Raw genomic sequence first — 21780 nt, forward strand, 5'->3', positions numbered from 1 at the left:
CTGATCGCTAAGGACTCGCGCTAAGGCAATCGCCGGCGAGTACTCCACAAGTGCACTTCAAGTCAACGCCAGCAAATTCGATACCCACTCATGACTAGATAGTGAAGTTCAAGTGTACTACCGTTCACTTTGTGACTGTTTTACAAAGAATCTTTTCTCTAAACATTTATTTCGCAGTCGTGGCATCTTCCGCAAATGGTTTAAAACAACAAACAGCGTATACCTGTCATATCTGCAGCGTTGCTTATTTGCTTCCTATATGAAGGTTCTTTGCATGTACAATGCTTGTGTTCTTCATTTTTAACAGAAAGAAACGATGCTTATTCATGCGAAAATTGACATATAAGTTTTATTCAATGGTCACAATAACTCAATTTTATTACACTGCACACAATGGTAATAAGCAGAAAAACGTCTGCGGACACTACTACTTGCGTTATGTTTTTTTTTTTTTCATTATGCTCCGATAAATTACCACTACGTATGCATGATAGATAACTTGGTGATCAGCTTGGCGATCTAATTGTAGCATGATAGATAACTTGGTGATCTGCTCACCCATAACGCGAGTAAGGGTAGGCACTGCATGCTCAAGAAGTAAATTGGGCTGCAGGAATACTGATGAATGCAAGTCCAGCGAGCACTGTATTCCGAAACATTGTTCTTGTTTATTATCTAAAACATATGGGTCAACAGTCATACATTTGTTGGTACTGCATCCTTGCACAGCACATGGTTTCTGCAGGTACCGACAAAAGCACTCGGCATTAAATGTAATACGCATTGTTCCACTGCCCGTTGGACACCGCATTCAAGAACTGAACCAATGATAAAACACACTTCGCGATTTCGCGCTCAGCAGAGAATGCAGGCAAGTGCGGCACAGTAAAACACGTGAGGGTGTGCATCATCGTACAAATTTTACAAGTGTGCCTTTCCCTGTAGTGCAACGACTGCACTGAGTAATAATAGAGCAATAATAGACTGTTTGTAAATATCAAAAACTCATAAATTATTCGCTCATTACACAATCTTGTTGGGGGAAAGAAATGTCAATTGTAAAACATAGTGATTGCTCCGGCTTTGAATCGAACTTGGTTTTTTACTTTTAGTGTTTGTTCCTTCCACACATAGTCGCGCCTCAATCGCAGCTCCCATAACTCTCAATGCTGATGAGGCCAGGATTCTGGCTCACGAGGAGCTAATTCTTAAAACGTCCACCATGTGCTACATGAAGATGAACCCTTCTTCTCGTTCCCATTTGTCTCCTCCCACCAAAAGACTGACGAGATCCGTACGGAGAGGGGTTCGCCACTAAATCTGTTCTTCCCCGTGGCCCCTCATTGTGGGCGCCAAATAATAGTGCCCTCGCCACCAGCGCATTCTTACTCGCGGCGTTTAAGAGCTGGCCGTTGTGGAGTACACGAGCATGTTTTGAACCAGCCATGCATGGTTTTGTCAGACTGAGGACTTGTCTTTCTTTGGTTCGATTGAATTCATGTTCTCACTGAACAGAATAGTCATGAACAATTAATGTACGAAGAAGTTAAGGCCAGCTGAAATGCATTGCTTTTATTTTTTTGTCACCTGTAATGCATTCTTTTTATAATTTCAGCTTCAATACTTAACTTGTTGCTAAGCCATACGTTTGGGAACCACAAAATCAGTGCTCCAAGATTGTATTCTCTATCCCTCTGAGATTGTATTCTCTATCCCTGAGGAGATGACAAGGACATGAAGAATTACAGGCCGATCAGCTTGCTCTCTGTAGTATACAAGTTATTTACTAAGGTAATTGCTAACACAGTAAAGAAAACATTATAATTAAATCAACCAAAGGAACAAGCAGGATTTCGAACAGGCTACTCAACAATCCACCACATTCATACTATCAATCAGGTAATAGAGAAATGCTCAGAATATAACTAACCACTATACATAGCGTTCATGCAGACACGGCGAAATCAGGGCATCGACGAAGCATATATAAACATCCTCAAAGAAATCTACAGGGGATCCACTGCTACCATAGTGCTTCATAAAGAAAGCAACAGAATACCAATCAAGAAGGGTTTAAGGCAGAGGGACACAATCTCCCCAATGCTATTTACCGTGTGCTTGCAGGAGGTTTTCAGATGCCTAGAAGTGGAAGACTTAGGCATAACTAGTGGTGGTCCAGTCAGTTCACGACTTGGAGCAATTTTTGGAGCAGAAAAAAGTGTGTTGGAGCAGGACTGTGTTTCGAAGTGAATTTGGAGTAGACACAACGAAGTATGTAATAATTTGGAGCGAAACATGTCAACATTCTCGGTGAATTCTTATTAGTGTGAAAACTAGAAATGCTGCTGCAATATAAACAAGGAGACAAAAAAAAGGCATCCAAAGAAGCCGTTAATCTAGTTCTTAGCACCAAAGTGTCACATCCCGGTTTCACTGCATTGCGCAAAATGTGCGTGATGTGCAAAAGTGAAGCGTGCGTGACAATGATGGTTACATGCGTTAATGACGAGGTAAGCACGACGTATACCGTTTCTCTGATACGACAGGTGTCGTAAGTTTGTAAAAAAACAATTAGAAAATGAGCAATTCAATGATTGAAGAATGAAGACGAATAAAATTAAATCACTGCAAGTGAGAACATAGTTTTTGGAATTTTTTCCGGAGATGGTGCATTGAATAATGGCCACAACTCACTGTGAATGATGCTACACCCTTCCGAATAATTGCTAGAGCTATAACAACAAGCGACATTTCTCTCTAGTTTAAAGGACTTTACGAATAGGGTGTGGTCAGTGATCAATGTAAACAAGAAACGGGGGGGGGGGGTGCAATTAGCCATGAAAGAGACGAAGTCTGTTGAAATGCTGGCTCCTGCGACACCATGCATTCACAAATATGCCATCAAGGTGCGATGGGCGGGTTATATGAGCACCGTGCCACTGACATGGTTGAAAAATAACTGTGGGGCTCCGTGAATAGGCAAAATGACGGATAGCCACCGACTGGTTTCGTAGGAGAAGTGCTACCATATTTTTTTTTATTTGGGCAAAGGAGAGAGTCAATGTGCAATTTTCTAACAAACGGCGGTCGCGCTGAGCTCACTTGCAAGCGTAGTTCTCAACAAGTGCAAAGGAATCACATGAGAATATTTACAATCTGGGGAGACTTACTTTATGTTTTATTGCGATAGAAATTATACTGACAGTTTCTTGACCGGGTTTATACCGTTGCCGTCATGTCGCCCCACCTCCTTCACTCGGAAGCGCATGAGATAAGATCCCCCTGTCATTTACATTGGCCATCAAAGGTTCAACAGAGAAGAATAAATGCCGCCCCACATGTCTTTAACTAGAGTAAAAGACGTGCAACAACTGCGACCTTTGATTTTAAGAGCACGGTTGTCGCTGGCGCGCGAGTTATCTCACAGTCTGGGCAGCCGTCACAGGGCGAATATAATGTGCAAAGAGTGTTCCTGGAGTGCCCGTACTCTCTTAAAACAGCGTTCCTTAAATTTGCGTGAGATCGGACCCCAAAGAGTGAGCTGCTAGCCTCACATCATGTAACATTTCAATTTGTTTCTATTGCATTCCTATATAACTTTACTCTTGTGGTGAAACTGACTTTTTTTTTCCTTTTTGGTTGACTGATGACAACACCGATTGTTCTAACGGCATTAAGGAGGCGTGAGAGCACTTGTTTTTTCGCTGTGGCTGACTTCGCGGCTCAATTTCCATGTGCACTGGCTAGCGCCCGTGATCCATCGGTTTGGAAATCAAGACGCGCGACAATCCTTTGCACTCTAGAAGAAGTTTGCGGGCGAGTTGGTGCCTTAGTTTGCCGAACATTCCGTAACTGGCGCATTACTAGGAACATGAAAAAGAGGGGAGGAAAGAGACAGACGGGTGCCAAGTGAGTCCTAGAACATTCGCGAGCAGTAGTCTCACCACATTGTGCCAGACGCGCTCCGCGTGAATATTTAGGCTTAACTTTACGATACTGGCATACCGAAGAAAATTGCGAAGCGCGATCAAGAGGCATCTACTTTTTTGCGAGATATATATATCAAAGAGAATGTTTCACGGCCGAATATTGACTTGCATTAATCATAGGCCGTTTCTATAGCACGCAATGCCGATACCAGTTGCCCATTGGCCACAGTGACTACACAGTACCCGAGTGACTTATGAACAAGAAAAAAAAATGGCAGCATATCCATGGAGTGAATGATGGAGAGTGGGGCGAAGCATTCGTCCGTCCATGCGTCCGTCTGTGTGACCGTCCATGCGTCTGTTCGTGCACCCGTCCCTGCGTTCTTTCATGCATCCGCCCCTGCGTCCGTTCATGCGTCCATCCATGCATCTGTCTGTGTGTCCGTTCGTCTATCTATTCAACACTCCCAAGTCCCATCATCTCACATCTTTTTATCATATATTCCCCATATAGAAGCACCGCCATTCAGTGGACATTCCAAGGACTAAACGAGAGGTGGCACACGCACACTTTCTTACGGCTTGCGCTTCGGGTCTACGTCCCACCTTCAACCACCTTGATTGATTTGTGGGGTTTAACGTCCCAAAACCACCATTTGATTATGAGAGACGCCGTAGTGGAGGGCTCCGGAAATTTCGACCACCAGGGGTTCTTTAACGTGCACCCAAATCTGAGTACACGGGCCTCTAACATTTCCGCCTCCATCAGAAATGCAGCCACCGCAGCCGGGAATCGAACCCGCGACCTGCGGGTCAGCAGCCGAGTACCTTAGCCACTAGACCACCGCGGCGGGGCCTTCAACCACCTTGAGTTCATGGTATATACTAGTTCACTGTATTCATGGCACTGCAGCCCAATGCTCGTTAAACCTTTCTAAAACCAAGGAGGTTACGCCCAGCGAGTATAACGTAGCAACCCTTTCCTGTCAGATAGTGCTCAATGTACATGCCAGTGGCTGCTAATGTGAAATGAGAGACAGGAGGATTCAGCTTTTAATTTCTTATGGCTTGTGCTTCGTATCTGCTTCCCCCCTTTAACCACGTCGAATTCATTCATGGTATATACTAGTTCATTGTATTCATGGCCCTGCGGCTCAACGCTCGCTAAACCTTTCTAAAACTAAGGAGGTTACATCCAGCGAGTATAATGTAGCAACCCTTTCTTGTCCGATAGTGCTCAATGTACATGCCAATGGCTGCTAATGGGGATCGCAGCGTGCGCGTTGACTAAAAGCCGAATGCTCCTGTCTCTCATTCTCCATTAGCAGCCATTGGCATGTACATTGAGCACTATTTTTTATTGTTAAACAACGCACAGAAGAAATCTCTCACCGGCACCACCTTGGAGGTCAAATGTTATACCTATTTCGTGTATGTGCCACTGGTGGTCATGTACTACGAGGGACGCACAAGCCACGCCATAAGGAGCTTCGCCCCGAAAAGTAGCTTTTCTACACGTTATCGCCAGTTCCATAACATTGATAATGGCTATCGATAATGGCTATCAACGACATGCTGATAAACTTTCAACAACGGAAACACACACAGTGGCGCTGATACTTAGGCTAGCAGAGGCATTATCAAAGAGGCTCTAGTTGTGTTTGTTGCGACTAAAAGTCATTTTGAGCCATAAACAGTTTGATGCTGTGTAAAAAGGCGACACTTTGGCGCAGTTAGGGCAAGCTGTACTCAAATGTGCGCAGCAAGGCCCAAGAATGTGCAATTGTAGCAAAATCGCGCCACAGGCACACTTGGATCGCCACCGAGTTAATGGAGAGTACCTTAGTAACCTGCGCTTTGCCGATGACATTGCATTGCTGAGTAACTCGGGGAACGAATTGCAACTCATGATAACAGCATCAGACAAGGAGAGCAGAAAGGTAGGTCTTAAAATTAATCTGCAGAAAATGAAAGTAATGTACAACTACCTTGGAAGAGAGCAGCTCTTCGAGATGGCTAACAGTGCACTTAAAGTTGTAAATAACTATGTCTACTTAGGACAAGTAATAACCACGGAGCCGAACCACAAGATGGAAGTAGCTAAAAGAATAAGAATGGGGTGGAGCACATTTGGCAAGTCCTCTCAAATAATGACAGGTAGATTGCCACTATCCCTCCAGACGAAGGTATATAACAGCTGCATTTTTCCGGTACTTAGCTACGGAGGAGAAGCCTGGAGACTTACAAAGAGGGTTCAGCTTAAATTGAGGACGACGCAGCGAGCAATGGAAAGAAAAATGGCAGGTGTAACCTTAAGAGACAAGAAGAGAGCAGAGTGGATTAGGGAACAGACGGGGGTTAAGAATATCATAGTTGAAATCAAGAAGAGGAAATGGACATGGGCCGGGCATGTAGCGTGTAGACAGGATAACCGCTGGTCATTAAGGGTAACTAACCGGATTCCCAGAGTAGGGAAGTGGGTTAGGGGGAGACAGAAGGTTAGGTGGGCAGATGAGATTAAGAAGTTTGCGGGTATAAATTGGCAGCAGCAAGCACAGGACCGGGTTGACTGGCGGAACATGGGAGAGGCCTTTGTCCTGCAGTGGACGTTAGGCCCAATAAACAGTTTAACCCGAGCTGCTCTCTCCAGTCTGCTCCCTTTGCCTGTGTCATGACCTCATGACAATATCGTGGTTTTGGGACGTTAAACCCCAACAACGTTAAACCCCAACCCCAACGAATATCTTACTGGTGTGAGCTGCATGCTGTGTCAAAGAAGAACATGCGAAAAATGAAGACAAAACTTTTCACATCTCACGGTCAAAATAAGGACACAATCGTAGGACTACATTCATTAGCGGTAAAATACGTGCGATTTGGCTTAGTAGCTTTCGCTGCATTGCCAAAAAGAGTTGTGCACAAGTATAGTTGCCAATTAACAAAATGTTCCCTTGGTTAACATCTAAACTAATAATTTCAGTGGACGGTATTGAAGCAAGCCCTGCATAGGCTGTATCAAATTTTCGTAGAAACTTGGTATGAATTCCACTGTCACAGCAAGAGTGTGGCCACACCCCTCAGAGCAACATACTAACCACCTAAATCACTGCCATGCAGTCAAATCACAGCAGCTGAAGACAGCATGGAGTGGTTCTGCACTCACTGTGTGTTGCAGCACAAGAGATGCCTTGAAGAGTGCGGCAAAGCTCAATTGCTTCAGCTACACCACATGCACATATACAAAGGAATCTGTATGTAGAAGTTTAAATTACGCGTCTTTAAAATATATTGAAAACATAGCAAGGAAAGCAGAAGTTTAAGATTTGTTTGAGTGAACTAAAAATTTGTGTTTCTTTTTGTACTGATCGTGACGTGTATGTTCCAACTAGCCCAATTTGCTACTTTACTTCCAAATTTGAATTCCAGAGTCTATTGTATATATACAGGGTCATGCAACTAGAACAATTTTTTCAAACATTAACCGTAAATGAATGAAACCGACAACATATGGTTTGCCATCATAGATCACTTGTTGCAGTTTTTATATGGTGATTAATTATCAATTGACTGAGATCAACTATGCAAAATTTTTAATGTTAACTTCAGGACCAAGCGTGGCTTCTTACGTTGTAGAGAGTAATCCAAAATGACCGATCCAATTAATTGTGGTAATGTAGATGCTACGTGGTGATCTTTTGCAGCGTTCAAAGAAGACCAGCAAAATATAAGAAAAAGAGTTTGAGGTTGCTTGAGCTTCGTCTACAAGAGTAGATCGGGATAGCGTGATCGAGCCTCGTGCACATCGCCTTCTGAACTGCTAGCCTGCTTCGTTTCTTGGCGCGTGCCTCAAGTTTGCTATAAGGAAACAAACGACTGTGCGTGTAACATTGGGCATTTCAATGTATAATTGAAAGCTTATTTCAAGCACAGCTGTTAAGTGCCCACTATGCCATAATCATTCCTTTTGCGAATCGGCAAAGGGCCCACTATGCATCAGTAGAATAACACACAAACCTACGGGGTTGTTCATTTCGTTGATGGATGTGCTGCTGCTAAAGATCAAATAAGTCTGTGCGCTTCGTAATTGGTGGGCCTTTAAAACACACATTAATTGCTCAGTTCACATCTTTTGACACCTGGCACAATTCAATGCATTTGCCACGCGATATATAATGCGTTGAAGGGCGAGTAAATAGGCTCCGACTATTTTTTACACTCCCCCAAACAAGCTTGCCGATTTGTATAGTACCCCCACCGCAATGGTCTAGTGGCTAAGGTAGTACTCAGCTGCTGACTCGCAGGTTGCGGGATCGAATCCTGGCTGCGGCGGCTGCATTTTCGATGGAGGCGAAAATGCTTGGGCCCCTGTGCTCAGATTTGGGTGCACGTTAAAGAAACCCAGGTGGTCGAAATTTCTGGAGCCCTCCACTACGGCGTTTCTCGTAATCATATGGTGGCTTTGAAATGTTAAACCCCACATATCAATCAATCAATCAATCAATCAATGAAATCGATTTGTACAGTAGACAAGAGGCGATCCCATTTTCCGAATATTACAGTGCTGCTAGCCATACAGACCATTCATTTAAAAAAAAAAAAAGCACTTCCCGTGCCTTTTTGCTTCGACTGACCAATCCCCTTCTAAAACTGTATAAACACAATAGGCACGATCGTGGACGGATCAGTCCCGTGACATGTGACGTGATTCGGACCCCTCTGCAGCCAGTATTACCACGACAGGGGAGAATTCACGCTACAAGCGAGAATTTCTGTACTGCTCCTTTGAGGATCCCAAGCATTTAGGCTTTCGTCATATCACGAATCGGTCCACGCTGACCGAAGCGTGAACTGCCGACGTATGGTGACATAGCACACATTCCGCAAGCTCGAATCGCGATTTGGTCCATCATGTGAATGCAGCTTTATGTGCAGTGACACAAACTTCTTTACGGGCAACTTGACGTACCACTGAGTTCGTTGCTTTGGCCTTCGCCCTAAGAATCAGCACCTTGGCCCTAGGCTCATGCAGTTTTGGCTACGTGGTCTGCATTTTAATTTTTCTGTGCTTCAATCTGTTGTTTTGTAGAGCCTGAGACTACCAGGAGAAGTGGTATTGCCAGAACGAAAGCCTCTGAGATAAGAGGCATCTTGCTACTTTACCGCCAGAGGAAAGGTGCTCCTCGCATATCAATTCCTCCCCGCACTGCTATGACACGCACTCATGTGGGGGAAGCCCTGCTCAGTCATTCCCTGTGTGCCAATGACGTATCGCTGACGACATGTTACATTGCCAAAGTGGACGAAGTCACAATGGCGGGCTACGCCTTCCCCTCCTCCCTATGGCAAAGAAGGGTGGCGAAGCCACGCGAAAATTTGAAACCAGCTGAAATGAATGTTCCAACCCCTGTAACTTCTTTATCATAGCATGTATATAGAAAATTATTGCAGCAGCATGTTCACATAGCAAAAGCGTACGCATTTCTCTTCATTACAATCTTTGCACCTCAAGGTTGTTTACTGGCCCTTTGAGGAGACTCCTTCCACTACATGATATTCTTCCACTACAAGAAAAAGTTTAGGGAGTCTGGGTCTGAGTGTGTCGGGTTGAAAAAAATTTTAATGAGTGTGAGTGATGAGGCCCAGCTCTTTTGCCAACATATGTCCACTTGTGAATTTGAAAATTGCTGTTTTTCCTGACCAGATTCTGCTGCGAAGCACCTTTTTCTAATAGGGTAGTGAGTTGGGCAAGTTAGAAAATGGTCATAACGGCCAGCGCAAACGAAACACGGACAGAGAAGGAAACGATGACACAAGCGCTGTCTGTCAACTAAATGTCTAATGGAAAAAATCACAGATATATATATGTGGGTAGGAAAAAGATTAATAACTCAGCACATAGCCCAAAGATAACCAAAAGAGAAAAAACTGATGCGTACACTACCGACACTGTCCACCTTCCAGGAAAGCCACTTCCTCATGAATTAAAGGGATCGAAGGGCAGCTCACACATGTCTCAATTTTACCACTTCAGACGCCTCCATGAGTCCCCAGTACACCGTTTTACCGTGTCGTCATTTTCTTCTGTGTTTGTATTTCGGTTGCGCTGACCATTATGACCTTTTTCGAATGTTTGTCGCATGAAGTTCTGTACTAATTTAACACAGTAGCGGCATATCTGGCGTGCTCAGTTTCGATATTACCTCAATAGACCTCTCCCTGTTTGTAAACAGTGTGACATCACTGCGGGCACCCCGCCCACCATACTCTCTCTCGGAGCAGGTGCTGGTTGGCAAGAAAGTTCCGCTGGCAGCATCTTTCTGCATAACAGAGCTGCATGTCTGCATTCCTTCAACAGAAATTTCTACATTGCTATGTTCTAAAGTCACAGCTTTTGAAAGAAGGAGGTCACGAAAGGGTCACTGCTCATAGTGTGGAAATTTGCTCGTCATAGTTCGATGAATGGACAAACTTCATTTATAGTAGCCAGAGACGTGACTGGCATGCGGTAGGCTTCACCCACGTAAATGGTAGCCATGAAAAAATCTGATATTTTTCGAAAGCGAAAGTTTTGAATGTACACGGTGATTGGCTCTTTGAGAAATATTTGCATGGCATGGATGTAAACTTATTCAATTTCCATCTTGGCATGTGCAATGCAGTTTCAAACGAGGTACAGCATTGGTGGCAGCACGGTTTTGAGCTGCTGTGAACGACCTCACGAATAAGATTCTCACTTATTGCGCAAAAGTCTGATCAGAGATAACTGAAAAAAAGAAAGAAACACTTCTTGCCGTGCGTTAAGCTGAGGTTAACATATCCCCCTGAAAATTAAAGTGAAATTCCGCCGCTGTATTTCTCAATAACCCAGTGACAATTCATGTGATGTAAAACCTGACAACTTAATAACATATAATATTACCTTCCACAGTTACCTTGCTGCATTTGACACCTATAACGTGTTTTCGTACCTACATTGTTCCTTTAGGCCTGATACACAAACTTCTAATGCACATTGTCACTTCATAAGGATCGAGCCGCAAAACTACAAAATAGATAAGAAACAAAAATCTCCGCTGTTTCCATTAACACGTATCGGGGGTATCTGATAATAAGAGTTATAGCCGTCGTAAAGCGTATATGCAGATTCGACAACACTACAACATGCTTATAGCTCATGCGTAGTCGTATATATCACCTGGAGATCATGCACTTTTATTTTTCTACACACCGCGCATACGCTGAGATGTACCCACTCGCATATGGTCGCGTCAAACGCATTTTTACCTCTACTAAAATGTTAGATCGTAAAGTTCCATCAACAACCCGTTACTACAACCGGCCTACAATGAATATCTGTGTTTTTGCAAACAGGACACAATACATTATTCCCACTACAAACACCCCACGCACAATATTCTCAGTTTCACCGTCCGTAAAGGTGAACCAATATTGTCGATGCCTTTCAGCGCACACTACAGGCCACAGTCAACACTGCATATTTTCGAAGACGATGCCGCTGTTCCTCGCATAGGCCGCCACGTGTGTTCACTTCTCCCAGATAATCAGTCAGCCAGCGGGCAAATATTTCATCATGCACTTTACCACACACCTAGGTGTTCTCTGACACATACCCCAGTAGATGTCACTGTGAGATGAAGATTAAGCTTTCAAAAAAGAAAAAAACGTGCCCCAAGCACTGAGCGACTGCACCCCACTCAGCCACCGGCGGAAGTGTTTTGCCAACCACTGCCTTGCACGTGCGCCAGTGACGTCACGTTCTGACGTACCCCAATACAGGTCTATTGTGGCCTTGAAATTGGGAAATTAACATCTCAAATTACACGTTTATTGGGATTTCAACAAAATGCATATGCCATAAACTGCCACACCCTGCCACTTTTCCATATACAACTGTTCTCATAATAATCATGAGAAAATTAATAAATCAGTTATTGCTAACCACTCACTTTAATGTTACTTAAGGTGTGGCAAAACTATTTCAGCCAGAACGTACAGTATGTGTGAGAAGACAAGTGCCTATCATAAAATTTTCATAAAGTCTTTACCCATGTATTCATATTCATCAATGCCATTATCATTTGTTTCATACTAATGCCTCCACCTCCCACCTAAAGATTTACATGTTCGTGGTTCTCCTATATAGCTGAGCAATCACACAAGTTTGCACAGTCATCTCATTGAGGCACATTTAAGATCAGTACTACAAAACTTTTTTCTCATAAATTACTCAGGCAATGTAATTTTCTAGCAGCAAATGTTTTCAGAGTAGCATGCACTTCTATTGAATGAATCATCTATCATGATGCATGAACTGTAAGTGAAGAAGCAACGAACTGGAGAAAATGTTACTTACTTCTCCACAGTACTCTGATATGAATTCATTTTTCTGAGCTGTCTCCTTCAAGAATATTCCCCAGCCAGCAACATCAGATGGTGCCAACAGCAGGTGCTGAAAATTTGCCACTTCTTAATCAGCGTCTTGAAAAAACTGCAATTGTGCCTTACCTTTCTTAGGCCCCTCTGTACACTCACATTCTTGCAGGAAATGTTTTGGACATCAAACTGATCTGTACCGAGACAAAATTGTACCTATGCACAATGAGAAACACACTAGCTTCCCCCAAAATATCCTGAAGACTGCAAGTGAGGCAAGGCATGCCTACCACAATCTAGGAAATCAAAGGGTAAAGTTTATGTTTAAGTACAAAAGGCAACCAAATAGAAGGGACGGTGCAGCAATATTTATTATACTATGCACTGATATGACTGCTGGACATATTGTTTGCAAAATGATGCAATATATTAGCAGTGTAAAATAAGCAACCAAAATTAATCGTTTCATGTTAAAAAAAAAACGTAAAACTACTACGTACTCCCGTCTCCTTTCAAACGTACAACTTTTGAATGATGTATCATAACATGCTCATGTTTACCTTTTGCTTTATATTTTACGTGCTTCATAAGCAAAGACTATTGCCTCCACTATTACGGTTTGTATAAACTTTCCCTTATATTCATGTCAAAGTGTTTCTTTTCATTTTCATTCTAATTTACACACTGTATAATGAACAGTGTAATTATTTCTATAACTGACATGTTCTCACTGGTTTTGCTCCTGCTGTTGTACATGTAAGTCCGGGGTGAAGACCTTGTCAAGAGACCTACGAGTCTTCTTTTGCTCTACCATGTGGACATATTTCACAGTATCAATTGTGTATGTATATCTGAAATAAACAAATTCAATTTAATCTTAAATCTTTGCTGCAAGAACATTTGCTCAAGCTTACATAACTCTTTCAGTAAAAACCAACATGGAAAGTCTACCATTTTCGCAGATTACACCTTATGGTGTGGCATCAGCATGCCAAGTAGCTACTGGATTAAGTGGAATGAGCTCAGATTGGTACTAACACCAAGGACAGCACCCCCAGGACTGATCACACGCACCAGCTCCACAGGTCTGGCAAAGGTCAGGGTCACATTCTCGTACAGCCAGGTAACAAGGACACTGCTTGGTGTTGCACTGTGCCTTGCAGCGACACCCAGGAAACCGTTGCTGACCTAAAAGTGTTTGAAATAAGTAAGATTAATCCAGCTCTTTGGCGCTGCAAAGCCTTTTGAGCATGGTCAGAAAACGCTGCCAATCGGTAGTAGAGGCTCCCGACAACACGCAAGCCAAATATTATAGGGCAGCTCGCAGCCTGAAATTGACAATAAATTATCGAAGTCAGATAAACATAGCTTTTTCTTCTCTCGACAAATCACGGAAAATAAGCTCAGTAAGCCCATCTATCAGCCATTGGCTGATTTGAACATGGCGCGCTCGGTTGTTACAGTGGTTGCCGCGAGAGGCCGTCACTTGTCCACGTGTGCGCGCTCGATCACACTAAAAAAGCCACGTATTCGAAGAGAAAAAAAAGAAGAAAAAAAGTTCAGGGTCACGAGGCACTAGTGAAGTTTTTTTTTTTGCCCCTCCCATCCCTCCCTGCTCAGCTTCCAGCGCTTTCGTAGGGACGAGAGAAGAGAGAATGTGATTGCAGCGTATGACAAGTCTTTGTGACTCTGCTCCTACTGGACGGATTCTTAAAGTTTTTGCGGCGTTCAACTTGTGAGGTAGTACGCTTTTCCAGTGAATTGATTGCATAATTACTCGAAAAAGTGTTTCAGCGCCCCTTTAACAGCGTAGACGGTATGGAACGAATACGTACAGTCCGAGTTGCAGTGGCAGAATTTTTCACAAAAGTTCTGTGCCATGACACAAGGACAGTTTTGGTCACAAGCCTGGCCTGGATGGTTGCAAGGAGTGTAGTTGTACACATGATTAGAAGAACTGTCTTTCTTCAGCTGGATCTTGCGACAGTGCATGGACCACAGTCTATGTTTTTTCTTCTTTTTACGAGGTGGTGTGCTGTCATGTACATGTTCTTCAGGTGGAAGATCTGCAAGTTCCCGCTGTGCAAATGCATACACCTGCAACAATGTTACATTACCTATAACTTCTTAAAGAAACTTGCATTGGTTACAATATGATCGTCATTGTAACGTTATGTTAAAGCAATAATCTCAACCGTTATGCACAAGAAACAAGGGGAGAAAGACACAGAGACGTGTGCAACCTTTCGCCTTGTCCCCATATTTTCTGCACAAAAGCTTTAAGATACTAAATTGTTTTCCAACAAGGCCACTTGCAGTTTTGGAGGTAAACCAGCGCATAGCATAACTGATGAAATAGATAAAGAGTAGGCACACCATAAACATTGTGGTGTCGTGCTTCATGGTGTACGAGGTCTGTTAGAAAAGTATCCGACCTTATTATTATTATTATTTTTTTTTTGCAAGCACCTGATGGATTTGCAACAAGCACGCTTGCATCAGTCGACCTTAAACCTTTGCGCATTTGCGTGGATTCTTTCCCGCCTGCCAATAGCATCAGTCGCTGGGACGCAGCGTTTTAGTGAGGTAGTGATCTAGTCGGTTTTTCATTGCAAGGAAAATGATGGACCAACTGGAGCAGCGCTACTGCATCAAATTTTGCAAAAAACTGGCTGACAGCCAAATGGAAACCATTGGGACGATCAAGACGGCTTTCGGTGACGACGCTATGAGCCACACACAGATGAAGGAGTCGTGCAAATGGTTTAAAGACAGCCGCACATCGGTGGAGAGCGAGCCATGCTCCTGTCAGCCATCAACGTGCTGAAATGACCAGGTCATTGCTGAACTGAACGCTGTTGTGATGTGGGACCGTTGTGTGACTATCCGGGAAATTGCGGATGAGGTGGGCATCAGCACTGACAAAAGATTTGGCCATGAAGAGAGTTGCGGTGAAATTGGTGCCGAAACTGCTCTCGGTGGAGCAAAAGCAACTTCGTGTTGAAGTCTCAGAAAAAATGCTAGATTTCACAAGCAGTGACCCTAACATCATGAACACCATTATCACTAGTGACGAGCCTAGGGTGTATAGGTACGACCCGGAAACCAAATCTTAGTCGTCACAGTGGAAGCATCCCACGTCACCAAGACCGAAGAAGTCCCGCCAAGTGCGCAGCAACATAAAAGTGATGATGAGTGCTTTTTTTTATTCCCGCGATGTGGTACACTACGAGTACGCACCACAAGGTCAAACAATCACCAAAAATCACCAAAGAGTACTACAAGGACGTTTTCCGTCGCCTACGTGATGCTGTGTGGCATAAGAGACATGAGTTGTGGTCAACAGGAAACTGGCACATCCATCACAACACTGCTCCTGCACATTCCTCACACTTGGTTCAGACATTTTTGGCAAATAGGCTCCGGTAGTTCAACAGGCTCCTTACTCTCCTGAAATGGTCCCTTGCGACTTCTGGCTATTTTTCAAAACTCAAGAGGACATTGAAAGGAGAGGGATTTCAGACAAGGGAGGACATTATGGCTCCAACGACAGCTGAATTAAACTCTATTCAAAAAGATGCCCTCTGAGAATGCTTCCAACGATGGCAGCACCGCAGGGAAAAGATGTGTGGAGTCCCAAGGGAACTGCTTTGAGGGGAATTAGGCTTCCAATGCTCCAATTATGCTAGTTTTTTTCTTTCACCAAAGGTCAGATACTGTTCTAACAGACCTCGTACATTCTTGATTATGGAGCACAAGTGCCGAGGACGGCCAAACAGCACGAAGAAATATGATTAAATGGGCGGTATGATCAGGGACAAAGTGAAAGTGTGATGTGGCTGTACAGAGGTCTTATGAGTACTTACTGTAAAGGGTGCTGGGAGTATAAGGGGTACCGTATTTACTCGCGTAATGAACACATTTTTTTCTCGAAAAATCGGAGAAAAGTTAGGGGGTGCATTTATTACACGGGGTAAACTTTATGAAAACTTTTTTGGGAGGAGCAAAAAATGCGGTAATGCAAAAAAAGTTCGGTCGCTTAGCCTTTCGCAATTGACATACGCATACACTGTTCGGAAATAGCTTTTTTGTTGCACTTTATTCATCTTCGGTGGTTGATGGTGCTATCTTCCGCAAGCTGTCCCCGGGCCGGCCGCCCGAGCCCACCATAAAAGCGTTGTGCAGCTATCTTTTCTCGCAATTGTTCAACTGCAACAGTGGTCTGCTGTGATCTCAAGAGGCGCCCAAAAGCGTGCGCTACGACGCTACAACACACTTTGCCAACTTCGCAGCAATCTTGCATGATGACCATGACGACGCTGTTTACATTGCAGTAAGTAACCAACATTGCAGCAAACTACCCCCGAACCATCAAAACAAAACATCGATAACAAGATTAACGACAAAATACGGTCGCCGCCTCACTTCTACATGAGAAGTTCCTCTGCACGCAGACAACAACTGAAGCGAGAATTGGGGGTGCTACCGTGTTGCGGAAATTATCACGATCTTTTCTGGATGATGAGCAATTTTTTTCTGGTTTTTCAGAAACCTGCGACATGGTAGTGACGAATGACCCTTCACGACAGCAAATGCTGTCGTCATCACTCGAAAATCGCGTGCACTTGGTTGGGCTTTTTGAAACTGCCCGCGATGGTTAATGCGAGCAGTTTCGTGAACTTCACTCGTGTGCTTATCAGCTGCGATGTCTCCACACTCCCATAGTTCCTGAACCTCGCTGTGGCACACAGATAAGACAGGGGATGGGCCGTGCACAGATAGAAAGACAAACAATATGGCACCTGGCAGTGGGCGAAGGGGAGGAAGGGAGCGAGTCGAGGTGGGTCGGCAAAATAATAAAAAACGGAGGAGATCCAACGAGTGAGAAGACACCAGGTGTCGGTTAGCGAGACTACAGCAGATGAATGTAGGGGGTACTTTTATTACACGGAGTAAAAATAAAATCCAATCCAAATTTTGATGACTGGAGTTGGGGGTGCATTTATTATGCAAGTGCATTCATTATGTGAGTAAATACGGTACATTACAATAAGAAAATGTACTGAAATATTTCATGCAATTAGCACTATAATTAACAGCCATTTAACATGACTACCAGCAGCTATGTGCTCTACGAAATGCTATTACCACAGCTGCTCTATCATAAACTTTAAACCTTGCCTCTTGTTTTTCTTGCTTCTTCAAACGAGCACACAGCAGGCCATATTTTTTGGATTGATATAACTTATCAACATCATGGCAGACTAGTACAAGCGAGTTGATGAAAAAAAGAACAATTCAGTGCCCTGAAACTTTATAGGTTACAGGGGTGAGGGGCACGTTCCCTTCTTCGACTATGGGGAAGTTTTCCTCACTTTTCACTTCTACCTCCTAGCAATCTAGTAACACATGGACAATGGTCAGGATGTCATTACACCTGCTACAAAATGGTAGATCACTGCCAGTTGGCAAGTAGTGCATTAAAATGTATGTTCTACATCAAGACTACAGAATCATACATCAACTTATTGTAGTCAGTACCAAGGAGAATTTAAAAAAAAAATTGCTGGGGTGGAAATGATTGCCCAGGAGTGAAGCCGTGCCTATAACAAGGTGGCAGCTGTGGCGGCCATCTTACTAGAGGCGTTATAAAATATCACAGTTCAGCGATTAAGAACGGAGCATTTTCCTCACACGCCCAACGAGTTTGATGTGGAAACTTTTTCAGTCACATAGTGCTCGAAGTGCGTCTTAGTGTTACTAATTTTCTTTAGTAAGCCTCTAAGTGGAGGCAAAGTTCTTTGGAGATTCAGTAACCTATACTTGTTTCTGTGTGTTATTTCGTCGGGAACAACTATATTTTAATATAGAACTAATGTAGGATTTACATTAGCATATCAAAGCCACTTGTCTTTAAGTGGGCACTACCAGAAAAGAGCATGTTTTCGCCATCTTGGCAGTGACAAAAGCTGGCTTCACTTCTGCTGGCAAGGCATTATGGAAGCTTCCACTCCAGCAATTTTTTCAATCCTCCTTGGTCAGTTCTGACAACCAATTACCTATATGAAAAATAATTATGTGAGGCTTCCAAGATTTTCAGCATATTGCATACTTGGCCAGTACATTCTCAATTTCCTGTGCAAATAAGGCCTCAAGCATGCAGCAGGAATTACTAGCCTTTCTGCTATGGATGTGGAATTTGTGAGCATGTTACCCTCAATGCCTTGCTACTGAGGCACCCAGCATATGATGACATTCTGGTTAGAAAAATGTATTGGGTGCAGAACTGAACAGAACTCACTAGGAACAGAAATCATATCTATATGAAGTTGTACAAAGGTTTTTTGAACACTTCTAAAGTTTGTAAACATTGCTGCCTAATGCAGTCTTAATTTCTTGACATGATTCACAACAGACAAACTAAAAAAACAAGGACTTGTAGGTAGCAATGGTAGTTTGACTATTCAGTATTATAAATGGCAATATTTTAAAGGAAGATATACAACCGCTTCCATAATTATTTTATGCAGAAGGCACATCAATGTAGTATCGGTCTGTTGCAGGTGTGATACTACAATTTAACGTTCCACCTGTGTCAATATGCAGCCGGCACAGTGAACATTTCATCCTGCAATCTCGTGCACAGTTAGTACGACACCAGAGCCACCAAGTTACCATGATGAGTGAGATTTTATGCTTTTGTCTGTTTTTAAGAACTACTGCAAATAAATAAGGCATCAGGTTTCCACACTATAGGAACTGCATTACACATCAATGAATGATGGCTTACTTGAGCACAGGTCTTGCTAAGAATGAGTGTGGCAAGTGCACAGTAGTTGCCATAAAAAACTCTCCACAGGACACGGAAAAGTGACTGCTCTGCTCCAGACCACTCTTCCTGAAGTTCTTCTTGCGATGGCTGCACTACAGGTTCAAGTGATGCAAGCAGGCGAAAAGCTTTGCTTTCGAATGATTTCCCTGTAAGAAAATGTAGCTGGCTTAATTAAGGAAGAAACCTAACACTTGGCCTAGTAATGGAAACTGTGATCAATCTAACCTTCATGATTCAGCATTGTGAATGTGTGTTTAGCTCTGCATACCTCCCGTAACTATATGCCAATAAAAATAATGAGGCAGTAAGCCAACCTGACAAGCTGTTGACTGTCATCTGTGCTGGTTTATCTAAGTCTTTTTCAGAGCTGTCACTCTTCTTGCTATTTGTGCGTGTGCTGTCATTGCTGTCTTCACCGCTCGCTTCATTCCCACTGTCCATGGAGATCTGCTTCTGCATCTGGCGTTGTTCCGATGACTCCCTTTCTTCCTTGAGCTTTGCTTGCAGCTTTACCTTCACTGAATCCTAAGGTAATAGAAAAAAATTTACCTCTGCTGTGAACTGAGCAGTATGACATGAGCAGTAAAGGAGCACAATTCTGTAGTTTAAAAAACACACATGTAGACACAGTGACAATAATAGCAAACTCATGCACAATCAGAAGCCCAGTACAGCACACTGTTTTTACCTAACCACCTATGTGCATTATGTCCATAGCACACTAAACACTTCTGCTTCTCACGATTGTGGCATTCTATTTTCACATTTGCAGCAAACCACAAAATATTACCTTGGCAGAAAGCAAGACAAACACGCAACATTAAAGTATACCACAGAAGAAAAATATGACGTTCAAGCAGGCAATCCACAGGTTTTGAATGATCAAAATGGTGTTTTATGTCAACTTCAGGGCCACTTATACAATGGCATATCTTGAGAAAGTATGGACATTACAAATTTGGTATTAGCATCAGAATTTTCAAAGTTAAAAGTGGAATATATTGGCAAAAAAGAAAGAAAAATCTATAGTGTCCTTCAGTCTCACCAAGTGGAGGTAACAATGTGATCCACATGGTTCAGTGTCCAGTTTCATGTCACAGCTTTTCCGCTTGTACTGGCTTGGTGCTGGATGAAATGCTGGAAAGAACCAACAAACATTAACATGTGCTAGAGCAAGGAGCACAAGGCAAGACAGACAGGAGTGCTGACTGTATTAGACTGAAGTATAAACAGGACATTGACTTTGATTAAGCTGCAGAGACCAATCATGCCAAGCATTCTTCATCTTTCGTCTGTCGGGTAATAACGAGCTAGAGCCCTACCCCAAGCACTCAATGTTTATTCGACTGCTCGTGCCTCCACTTCCTCCTTCTCCTCTTCCATATTATTCCTCCATGTTGCCGCTTGCACACAATCATCAGCAACATCGTCGTGATATTTTTCTCTATTTTGTGCTATCGCTTCCCTATCAGTATTCAGTAAGTGTGCTCACTAAAGTCTGAGTACTGATGGTTGGCAAGAAAACATTTAAGGACAGAAAAGCTTACAAGTAAGCTATATAAGAGCTTACAAGTGTCCACATGACCACACCCATAGCAAGACATGCCTCTGTACCTCCAGTTTTCGAGATACCACTGAATATACAGAATTCTTGCGTACAGGGGTGTGATGTGAAACATGATGACTTAAAGCACATCCTTTAGTTGTCCACAAATGCAATAAAGCATGACTATATTTTTGAGGCAACATAACAATGTTCCAGCTAGCAACAATGAAATCATTTTAACGACACGATGTCTTAGTGATCCAGCTGGTTCGGCCAGTGTTCCATTGCTGCCAAAAGACAGTAAGCAGAAGGAAATAGTAAACCGCACAAGTGCTTTATTCTAGTGAGTAAATTTGCTTTGAATTTGTATGCTTCTTTGGTAAAGGCTAGATATCTATCATAATTTTATTGTCAAAGTTTCCTGGACCACCATGATGTGAAATTTAGGTCATTTGTGTCTTGCAGTTATGTGTGTTTAATGGCAGATCAAAATGAAAACTGTGCACTCTTGCACAAAGTGTTAAACAGCTGGAGGCTGACATTGCTAGAACCTCAGAGATTCAAATATGTTCTGACATATAGCAAATCATTGACAACATCCACAAGTGAGCAATTTGCATCCACATCTTCACAGCAAAATTGGCTCTCCTGTCTCTCTTGCTCTGTGTTAAGTAAAATAGTGCCTACTTAAGTAAGGATCACAGCCATGCATAGCGTACATTACTACTTTAACATGAAATACTAACAAACAAAAAAGGGGTCCAAGGTGCGCTAATATAAAGAGAAGCTGGGATACTAAATGTTGAAGTTTCAGTCCAAGCATGATGTAGCATGAGATGACCATGAAATGCAATGAATGATGTTTATATCAGCTTGTGTCTTGTAACTTGGCAGATTCATACATTATACACTAATCTTTAAGGAGTATTAATATAAAAAAGGCTTTTGACAATGCGCTAGGAAAAGGCATCCCTTTCTCAAGCATGCCTTCATTAAGCAAAAGTCCTTGTTCAGAAACACCTTGTTTGTTGTCATGTGCCCTATAAAGCATTAGTACAAGCAACAAGTGGCATCAATTT

The 21780-nt window shown here is 42.9% G+C and overlaps 1 protein-coding gene across 14 annotated transcripts in view; it reads right to left on the reverse strand.

Moving 5' to 3' along the window:
• The window catches only part of LOC119181751 (histone-lysine N-methyltransferase EZH2-like), a 124969-nt gene that overhangs the window by 2052 nt on the left and 101137 nt on the right, over positions 1-21780 (reverse strand). For 9 of the 14 annotated variants that reach the window (XM_075875518.1, XM_075875516.1, XM_075875519.1 and 6 more), the window contains 8 exons: positions 20201-20292; positions 19470-19680; positions 19114-19301; positions 14159-14420; positions 13362-13511; positions 12456-12517; positions 12304-12399; positions 559-675 (listed from right to left, as the gene is read on the reverse strand). In XM_075875518.1, coding sequence (XP_075731633.1) covers positions 559-675; positions 12304-12399; positions 12456-12517; positions 13362-13511; positions 14159-14420; positions 19114-19301; positions 19470-19680; positions 20201-20292 — 1178 coding nt within the window. Of the gene's footprint in view, positions 1-558; positions 676-12303; positions 12400-12455; positions 12518-13050; positions 13175-13361; positions 13512-14158; positions 14421-19113; positions 19302-19469; positions 19681-20200; positions 20293-21780 lie in introns of those variants that run through there. The other 5 variants (XM_075875526.1, XM_075875529.1, XM_075875520.1 and 2 more) reach the window with 4 other exon arrangements.

This window comes from Rhipicephalus microplus, chromosome 10 (assembly GCF_043290135.1).
Source record: "Rhipicephalus microplus isolate Deutch F79 chromosome 10, USDA_Rmic, whole genome shotgun sequence".
Lineage (NCBI taxonomy): Eukaryota > Metazoa > Arthropoda > Arachnida > Ixodida > Ixodidae > Rhipicephalus > Rhipicephalus microplus.